General features: G+C 41.9%; 1 protein-coding gene across 8 annotated transcripts in view; it reads right to left on the bottom strand.

The window, feature by feature from the left end:
- Nucleotides 1-4,426: 4,426 nt before the first annotated feature.
- ARHGAP21 (Rho GTPase activating protein 21) overlaps nt 4,427-10,679 on the bottom strand; it is a 158,174-nt gene continuing 151,921 nt past the window's right edge. For all 8 annotated transcript variants that reach the window (XM_075827539.1, XM_075827540.1, XM_075827534.1 and 5 more), the window contains 2 exons: nt 8,004-8,035; nt 4,427-6,635 (listed from right to left, as the gene is read on the bottom strand). In XM_075827539.1, the coding sequence (XP_075683654.1) occupies nt 4,968-6,635; nt 8,004-8,035 (1,700 nt within the window). In that variant the 3' untranslated portion in view covers nt 4,427-4,967. The remainder of the gene's footprint in view (nt 6,636-8,003; nt 8,036-10,679) is intronic.

Below are 10,679 nucleotides of genomic sequence, written 5' to 3'. Positions count from 1 at the left end.
GGGCTGCACAGAGCCCTGACCTCAACGGCATAAAACACCTTTGGGATGAATTGGAGCCAGATCTTCTAGTCCAACATCAGTGTCTGACCTCACAAACGCTCTTTTAGCTTAATGGGCACAAAATCCTATACATCAACTCCAAAATCTTGTGGAAAGCCTTCCCAGAACTGTTATAGCTGCAAAGAGGCTCAACTCCATATCACCCAAATGGGTACGGGATGTCCATCAAGCTCATATAGGTGTGAAGGTCAGGTGTTCACATACTTTTGGCTATATACACAAAGGTGAAACTGTATAATCGTGTGAACGATAAAATTGCTTCACAAATAACTTATAACAAAAGCAGTTGGGGAATTATACACAGTGAAACCTCCCAAAAAGACCACCACCTATTTGAGAAGAAAGCCTTCCCCCATCCAGACTGAGTAACTGATTTTCCTCACGATTGTAATCTAGTCTATGGAAAATGTCTGTCCAACCAGACCACCCCCTTATCTGACAATTTTTCAGTGGGAACCCCATTGAACAGACCACAAATTGGACTTACAGGCGCTGTAAATCATCTGGACACGAGGCCACGCCACATCAGACCTGCTTGATACTTTAGGGGAGAGAAGCTGCCAGCATCACGCCGCATCATTAGTGCAGAGAAAGCAGGAGGAGTATGTCCAGCACCATGGCATATCACAGAAAATTAGGAGTGAGACTGAGAACGGGAAGGTGCAGCTCGCACCATGAAGCACTGAACGGCCTGCACGACTTCAGCGCAATGGAGCCTTCAAATTAAGAGGGGCTATGCAATGGACAGAATGAAAGGGGGCACCAGGCTGGCTACTGAAAATGAGGGGGGCGCACCAGGCTGGCTACCAAGAATGAAGGGGGCGCCAGGCTGGCTACCAAGAATGAAAGGGGCGCCAGGCTGGCTACCAAGAATGAAAGGGGCGCCAGGCTGGCTACCAAGAATGAAAGGGGCGCCAGGCTGGCTACCAAGAATGAAAGGGGCGCCAGGCTGGCTACCAAGAATGAAAGGGGCGCCAGGCTGGCTACCAAGAATGAAAGGGGCGCCAGGCTGGCTACCAAGAATGAAAGGGGCGCCAGGCTGGCTACAAAGAATGAAAGGGGCGCCAGGCTGGCTACAAAGAATGAAAGGGGCGCCAGGCTGGCTACAAAGAATGAAAGGGGCGCCAGGCTGGCTACAAAGAATGAAAGGGGCGCCAGGCTGGCTACAAAGAATGAAAGGGGCGCCAGGCTGGCTACAAAGAATGAAAGGGGCGCCAGGCTGGCTACCAAGAATGAAAGGGGAGCCAAGCTGGCTACCAAGAATGAAAGGGGCACCAGGCTGGCTACCAAGAATGAAAGGGGCACCAGGCTGGCTACCAAGAATGAAAGGGGCGCCAGGCTGGCTACAAAGAATGAAAGGGGCGCCAGGCTGGCTACAAAGAATGAAAGGGGCGCCAGGCTGGCTACAAAGAATGAAAGGGGCACCAGGCTGGCTACAAAGAATTAAAGGGGCGCCAGGTGGCTACAAAGAATGAAAGGGGGGCACCAGGCTAGTTACCAAGAATGAGCCATGCTAGTAATGAGATGCCTCTTATTTTTTCATGTGCTGTACATGTTTTCTGACTGAATGTAGAGGAGTGTCATGTAATGTACTTTTTTGGGCTTTCCGTATTACACCATATGGGTTTTATGCTAATGCTATAAACATGAAAACCTGGGCCAGTCCTGCAGTAAACCTTAAACTAAAAGGGATATTCCAGACAAAGAAAATCTTAACTAAGCCCTGCCTACAAGACCTACCATCTCCTTAGATTTGTCAGTTGCTTCATCTCAATTGTCATGGCTAGTAATAACCGTGTATGTCAACTCACCTAGAATACTCGTCATGCTCGCAATAGCCATTTCCTAATAAAGCACCTATTAGAGGACCTTGTTTTTACAAGGTAGTGCAATATTTACCCATTCGTCTCATAATAAAGGTCTCAAACCTTGTATCAAAGGCTGTTTCAATGTTCACACTGCATTTTTTGCAGGCGGAATTTATGCCTCAAAATTCCGTTTGGAAGTTTGAGGCAGATTTCTCTCCCTGCACGCCGATTTTCACAGCGTTTTTTGCCCGCGGCCATTGAGCGCAGCAGGCATAAAATGCTGCGAAATACGCTTTCTCTGCCTCCCATTGAAGTCAATGGGACGTCAGAGGCGTAAACGCCCGACGATAGGGCAGGTCACTTCTTTCTCCCGCGAGGCGGTTTTACTGCTCGCGGGAGAAAGCCGCCCCCAGCTCCCATTGAAATCAATGGGAGGCATTTTCAGGCCATTTTTGACGAGTTTTGCGGCGCGGTTTCCGCGCCAAAAAACTCTGTGTGAACATAGACTTGCAGTGCTCCCTCCTGAGTCAAGAGATCCTGGTCATGTTACATTACAGCTTGAACAGGGTTAGACAGGCAGATAAGCAAGCTGACCCTTCCACAGAGTGGGAAAGAAGTCGTGGCATAAAAAACCTTCAGAGAAGCGAAGGGGTAAATGCACAGATGCCAAGTTCACAGCACGTTTTTTGCATCCTGTTAAATAGGTCCAGTTTTAAATTTTGGTTAAGTTTACATTTAAAACCGGATATAACTGGACACAAAAATGATGGATCCTGGTTTTTGTACAATAGAAGTAAGTCAATGGCAACAGAAAAGTCATTATGTTAAATCCTGTTTTGCTTTTTTTTTTTAAAAAAGGGGTAGTTTCTTCTAATCTTGAAATTTTTGTAAAAAAAAATTAAAAAAAAGACCAAGTTGATGAATGTTAACAGGGGGTTGGGTAGCTTAATATAAAGCATGTGTGCTTGTACATTTCAGCAGCACACCGACCTTTGACTTACCATAAAAGATGGAGGTGATCCATTGCAGCAATAAAAGAGCCAGTTTTCCAAGTGAAATCATCCAAGTGAGAAACTGCCAAATAGCCGCCGGCTGGTAACGCAAATCTGGTTAAACCGCTTCCATGCACTCTCGGACTTATAATTACGTGGCTCGATGACCAGAGTATTTGCTCTCCAAGGCATTTTATCGCACAGTTAGAGGGGGGCAACGCAGGGGCGGTATATGTGCTGTGGCGAGCTACTGTTCTGGGGGAGTGCTGTAGGTTATGTACTTCAATGTTTTTCTCCCATCCACACTTGCAGTGTATTGTGCAACTACCTTGTATTACCACTGGACTTATTCGAAGGCTGGATTCACACGAGCATGTTCGGTCCGTAAAGGACGGAACGTATTTCGGCCGCAAGTCCCGGACCGAACACACTGCAGGGAGCCGGGCTCCTAGCATCATAGTTATGTACGACGTTAGGAGTCCCTGGCGCTCCATGGAGCTACTGTCCCGTACTGAAAACATGATTACAGTACGGGACAGTTGTCCCGCAGCGAGGCAGGGACTCCTAGCGTCGTACATAACTATGATGCTAGGAGCCCGGCTCCCTGCAGTGTGTTCGGTCCGGGACTTGCGGCCGAAATACGTTCCGTTTTTTATGGACCGAACATGCACGTGTGAATCCAGCCTTACTATTCCCATGTACGTTTTTTTTTTTTATATGAAGTTATTATGAAAATAATTAGGCCAAAACTGGAAATATATCCAAAAATTAGAAGTATAATTCTTATACCCTCGCTCTGTTCTCCAACTCAGAGGAAAACAGCATTAAAATAAAAAACAAAACTGGGGCTCAAGTTTTTTTTAAAGCTAGCCTGTTCAAATTAATTACGATCATATTTTTGCTTCATGCATTCTAAAGAATACCAAGTTTACCCTTCTATTTCTTGCCAAATATTCTGTATTACAAAAGTTGCCCTGTGCATTTTTTTTCTCCATAAAATATATTGTTGGTCCCAAAATGTTATAATAAAAGTGGTCAATGCTGTGCATTATTTTAGGCAAACCAATTAATACTTTACACCAATCTATACGACTGAAATAATAAAGGCCTACATATTGAAAAAAAAAAATGATTGTGTGTGTCAAAAATATTTTTATGCATTCATTAACATTTTTGGAACTTTTAGAAAAAAAAAAATCCCCCAAAAAAAAATAAAAAAATCACCAAAACAATTTTATTTCCAGTGTTTAAGTGGGTATGCACACAGGCATGTACAAGATGGTATTAGATCGTCATGCAGAAGAATACTCTTTTCAATGAAAGAAACCAGTTTCACCCAGGAGCTACTATCTACATGCCTATCTTACAACATTTATATCAAATCCGGTATCTGAAGAAAAGATACACAATGTAATATATATATTTATATATATTTCTATACACATTAATTACTGTATCTTACAGAAAGATTAAAAATTCAAGTCACATAAAACTGTATTAAAAGTTGGTATATAAAAAAACTTGAATCTACCGGAATGCACAACGAATGGAAGCGCTGAGTCCACCTGTTAAAATTGGTAAAATTTAATGAAATCTGGAAACTGATAAAACGCTCTGTTCACAACAGGTTTCTCCCATTAGCACGTAACAATATGGCACCCTAGCACACCAGATGAATTCATAATGAGGCACTTTTCTTAGTGACTAAATTAAAAAAACAGAAAAAAGGGACGTTGTTACATATGTTACAAAGCGAATGTCTGCGAACAAAAAAAAAACCCTGGGTTACAGAAGCCATGATGCACAATCGAGAAGCAAAAAATTTTTGTAAGTACTTCCATTGAGAAGGTGTTTGTGTTGTTGTGGCCGCTCTGAAGACTTTCCACAGGGCCAATGAATGAATTCAGCCCTCATACAGGCTGCAAACAAGTAAAAATAAAAAAAGAATTCAGGCACAGAACAATATATAGATTGGAATTTTTACTCAACATATAGGCTAGCTTTAAGTTTCCCGACTCGTCATACTACAATACAAGTTCCATCGGTAACTTCTAGATAGATTTAAGTCACCGAAAAATGGAACTTAACAAAATTTGTTTGAAGTTCTTTAAAGGTACTGGTAGAAAGTAGATCTGGCAACCTGAGTACCAGAAAGCTTATGTGGATGAGCATCGACAACAGGACTAAAGTTACTTTTGTTCTTGCTCTGGTAGCTCTCCCCATTTAATTGATCACTTGACGGTGGAGAGGTCAAGTCGGAGATATTGTCCGTTCCATCATTCGAGGCGGCAGAGTTAACTTGGGATGAAGAAGCTGTAGGTGGATTGGGCATGGAGGACTCTGTTAATTTAATGTTCTGAAAAGCCAACTCTAGATTTTCTGTACTGAGTTCAGATGTGCTAGTGCGTAAACGCTCCCGCGCGAGCCACTCGGAGATGGAGAGGTCTTGCGATGGACACTTTGGTTTCAATCGATCCACGGCAGAAAGTTCATTCTCTGTACCGTGTGGTTCATGGATTTTCCACGAATTTAAAACACTTATTTCAGCAAAGTCTCTCTGCCCTCCGAGTGTGTGCCGTCTCCTAATATTCTTTTTCTTTCGGTTTTCGCTGGCATGTGCTTTTTGGCTTCCTACTCCAAACATATCGTCAGCGGAAGCTTTAAGGCGAAGTTTAAGTCTGTCCGTTATTTTAAGCCTCCACCCAAGCTCATGCTTTTCTGGGTCACTTTTTATAGACCAGTCCGTGTTGCCAGAAAGCATTCCTTTGTTGACTTCCTCTGCCACATTAGAAGTCGCAGGGGTTTCGTCATTTTTGCCTTCAGTTGAACATTCACTGTCCGTCTTATGTCGCGTAGACTTTTTCCTTGATAAAGTATCACATTCAATGAGTTTATGAGAACTAAAACGTCGACTGTCCATCCGTGGGGTGGAACTCCCCTCAGTGCAGCTGGCACTTACTTCAGAGTTCCTTCGACTACTTCGAGAGAACTCTTCCGCTTTCCCCCGATTATGCCTATCAAATACATTGATTGAAGCATATATTGGAAAGTCTGTTTCACTGTCTGTTTCCATTGGCCTGCCTTCACTTATTAATTCACTCCTTTCGTCATCCGCATCGTCACCTTTGCTTTCAGCGACAGACTGAACCTCATGGTTTATCAGGTTTGGTTCCAGCCCAACCGTGTATAAAGTGGATGATGTTGTAGAGTAGTCCGAAGTGATGGAGCTCACCTCTGCAGTCAGAAAGTCATTGCTTCTTATATCAGGGCTAATGATGATTTTAGGTTTTGGTCTGTGTGTGGAGGCCTGGGATGAAGTGCTAAGTACAGTTCCTGAATCCGACATGCTCTCCTGGGAAGGGAAGATTTTTTTGTCACCAGACTGCACAGTCAGTCTTTGTCGCATGTCTGGAGAACTAATAGGTTTCAATGGAGATGTTGGCTCATCAGAAGGTGTACTGTCCTTCCTGGGTTTAACATCCACACATGCAATTGAATCATTTTTGCTAAGATTTTCTGTATTTATTTGCAATGTCAGTGCTTTGGGTTTTAGAGGCACATTGTTATTTTTTGGAGTTTCACATTTGCTGCTCTCTGACTTTCGAGTTTCGTGAGGGGAGTGATCCCTTTTGTAAAATACATTGTCCAGCTCATCCTCGGAACTACTTGGTTGAGCCTTGTCTTTTTGCTTCCTACGCTTTCGGCTGGCGGCAGCAAAAATAGAGGATACTAGCAGCTCTCTGCTATACTGATCTTTTCCAGATCCCCAAGAACCCTGAAAAAGAATGAGACAACCAGAGAGTTTTACATGTAATCAATAAGATGTTTTCCTTAGGAGAAAATCACTTTAGATGGAAAAACATTTCAATTATGGCCTTTATATTATTCTAAGGAAAATAAAAAAAAGGACGTAAGGCCGGTTGAGGAAACATCTAACCTTGCATTGTAGGATTCATGCACTTCCTACCATGAATCTATAAGTAATATTAAATGTACGTTGCCATCGGTTATGTACCTTTATTTTAATAAAATGTAAAAAAGTAGCTCAAAACTTATTTGTCAACTGTCTCACCAAGACGACCAAAAATAGTAGGCCAATATAAAAAGGTACCACTTGACTAAATTGTCTAAACAAAAAATAAAGTGTATTGAAGGTGAACAATTCATACTAAGTATAAGGCTAGGGCTACACAGAGACGTCTTGTAGCAGAAGCATCAACAGGAATGCATGGAGTGTCACAATTTGTGCGACGTGAGGCGACAGTGACATCGGATCACACTAGCACACTACCATTCACTATGTGACTTCTCACCAAACCTCCAGCACAGAACTTAATTTTGACGAACAAAAAAAAATAAAATGCATGTGCATCTGACACGTGGCTAGGAATCGACCAGAACGAGCAATGTAACCCGAATGCTGGATTCACACATGCAGTTTTTAATGCATTTTAATATAAAAAAGAAGAAAAACTATAAAAGGAAAGACCGATAGGTCTCCTCCCTTGTACCCACTTCTGGCTTTGACTTTAAAAACGGCATCAAAACCTGAATGTGTGAATGGTCAATGATGGCCTATCAATGTGTGACTGGCGAGGCTCAGACTAGCAAATTGAATGGGCCATGGTACTTTCGGGACGTTATGACTTTTTCACGGGGGTGCCTGTAGCAGGCTTCAGTTCAGCTTCAGATGCCTACCTATACATCATCAAGGTTCAATCTCTTAAAACCCCTTTAATGGCAATAGCTTTGGCAAAATGATTGAACAGACTTCACAGCTAAGACTAAAGACATTTTTACATCGGCCAATGATCGTTTATATGAACGCTCGTTCCCAATCGTTGCCCCGTGTAAACAAGGCTACGATCAGCCGATGATCGGCTGATCTGCTTGTTTATGCTGCAAGAAATATTACCGTTGTCGGCAGCACGTGTCCCTGCGTAAACAGTGCGATATGCTGCAGACATGATGGAAATGTACAGGGACAAAGTATCATTGTGAAAGGAGCAAACGAGCGCCGATCAACAAGCTGCCTCGTTGATCGGTGCTCATTTTCACAGCTAGTATTGGCCAGTATTTCAGGCCAATATCAGTCTTGGTGGTTATGAGAATACGTATAATAAAGACAATAAATAAAATATACCTTAGATTTTGCGGAGTCACTAGTAGCGGAATCTGTTGAAGGAAATGATAAAAAAAAAAAAAAATGATGTCAGTGGCGTTTGATGAGAAACACAATGGCGACAAATAATGCTAGGCTTCATGAAAAGGACAAGCACAGAACAAAATGTATCAAAGCAAAAGAAAACAAAGGGGATAGTCATAGCTCACAGAAGATGCAAGCTTCACCACAGAAAGCCACCGCCATGAAAGGATGCTGTGAATTGTAGGCAGAACCAGCTCAATGAGAGGAATGGCAAGGAACCCTGTTCTTCAAAATAACAAAAAAAATAAAACACTGATGTTTAAAAAGACCCGTCTAAGCACACTGGTCTATTGTGGGAGGCTATCAAACTTTACACCCAACAGGCAGGCTACTCTACATCTGGATCACTTAAAAACGGAAGATAAAGGGGAAATAAAAAGTGCAAATTGGGAATTTTTTTATTTTATTTTTAACATTTGATTGCAGATCTAATGAGCAATCACTGCTTACGAGTAGCAAAAATGTAGCATCTAGTATTAAATAGGGGTACGTAACTAGACTGGGCTACCACTGTTATGGAATGAGGAATGAACACCAAATAATCAATTATAGGGAAAGAAAACTGAGGCTAGACAAGAATAAAGAGAGTAGAAGGGGGCTAGCTGGAGGTTCTACAATGTCAATTGAAATGGTAATTTTTTTTCTACATCGGTAAATAATGCGAGAGCTAAGCCCCATGCCACACCCCTTATAGACACATGGCTAATGCTTGTGACTAAAAAGACTAGTAGACCATACCATGCTATCTCTCCTCAGGGTCTGCTTCAGAAATAACAAGAAACGGCAGAAAGACTTTAAGAAAGTAGCATTGATCGGTTTAAAATACGCTGAGCAGGAAAAAAAAATGTGTACAGTGCAGGTTGTCTTTAAATTAGATCACGTTTAAAAAATAAAAATAAATAAAGAACAAAAGCTTGGAAAATATAAATGTCCATTCACAAAAAACGGGGATTTCTGCAGACAAGGCAGCTACAATGTGGGCAGCAATCCTCCTTCTTCCTACAGTTCCAGCTGTCCATAATTGACATCATGGAATCGACTAGTGACATCACTGTGTGATAGACTCCTCCCATTTCGCCTGTTTACACATCAGTATAGATTTGTTGGTACAGTAAAGGTAGGGAAAAAAAACAAAAAAACACCAAAAGCAAACTCTTGGAACCAAGATTTATGTAGAGATATATGGGTTAGCGCACTGTAATGTAAAGATTGTGTATATTGTTAGTCATCAAGGACTTCCGCAAATGATTAAAAGCAAGAGGTTGTAAGCCACATGCTTTTATACCAGATCCCAGATGACATCTGAGAAAGTTTACAATAGGGAGTGAGGTAGTCCTTATGATACACAAGTCTTAGAGTTGTGATGTCATCACTTCACATTTGGTTACAAGCTATGATATCACAATCCATCCATTGATCAACTTTGACAACCTGCCGCCTATATACAGATATCAATTACAGCTTACGTGCAATATTATATCACTTGTGTATTATAAAGGGATATTATTATGCAGTAAAACATGCTTGGTTAGTGCAATAGCAGGTAAGGAAAATTTGCTGAGAGCGCCTGTGATACTAGTACTTAGCCAAGGAACAGGTTTGCAAGTAGAAAGACAGAAGGGAGAGTAACTTTAGTACACGTCATAGCTGAAATTACATTTCTCATAGAGGCCGCCATTTTGTTGACAGAAACAAAAAACTCATGGGACTGCAGCTTATTAACATTGTCACGCCTCGATGATGTCATAAGGCAGGAAAACATTCATAAGCTAAATGTTGTTCGAGCCTGCAAAATGGCTGACTAGGGTTAGGAGAGGCATACACATTAAAATATAAATGAGATAAAGCAGTGTTGCAAGACTGTATACTTTCTTAGAATTACAGGTGTTGTCAGGGATTAGAAAGAAAAAAAAAAGTGTACACTTATTTTTTTCCTCCAGAAATGGCGCCACTCCTGTCCATGGGCTGGGTCCAAGTAAATGGGGCCAAGGTGAAATACCAGACACCACATAAATAAGAATGGCGCCATTTCGGAGAAAAAACTAAATAAATATTTTTTTAATCTTGGACAACCTCCTTTAAAAAGGGACCTGTGATAAAAGAAAGCCATGAAGCTACATACTTGGAATGTGTCAAACTTGATGTGTCTGAAAGGCATCTAACTGGTATGTGTCAGCATTCACCATGAACGAAAGGTCTGGAGGGCAGGGAGTAACAGGGGACTTTACATTGCCTGGATGTATGGGAACAATGGAGCTCACTCTGCCTTGGCTTCAGATCACTTAACCAAAAAGTTGAGCAGGAAAACCAATCAAAATGCTAGAAAACATAGAAGACCCTGAGATAACATCAGCAGCTGTTAAAAAGCTCTACCGCCTAATACCTAGAGTCATGTTCTGGATGGTCGGAATTCCACATCTGCTTTAATTAAAAAAAAGATGCATAATATGATCAAGTGCAAGCGGGTTAACCCCCCTCCCTGCACTTTACAAAAATCTGTGTGGCAGCCCGGCCCATGGTATTTTTTATTTTTATCCATCTTGCCTGGTCTTCATTGAATCACTTGTGCCTCCTATTCTCTTCAGGCACCAGTGGTCACATAACATGACACTT

The sequence above is a fragment of the Rhinoderma darwinii genome, chromosome 5 (genome assembly GCF_050947455.1).
Source record: "Rhinoderma darwinii isolate aRhiDar2 chromosome 5, aRhiDar2.hap1, whole genome shotgun sequence".
NCBI lineage: Eukaryota > Metazoa > Chordata > Amphibia > Anura > Rhinodermatidae > Rhinoderma > Rhinoderma darwinii.
Note: the sequence above shows the minus strand (reverse complement) of the source record. Positions and strands in the feature narration are given on the sequence as shown.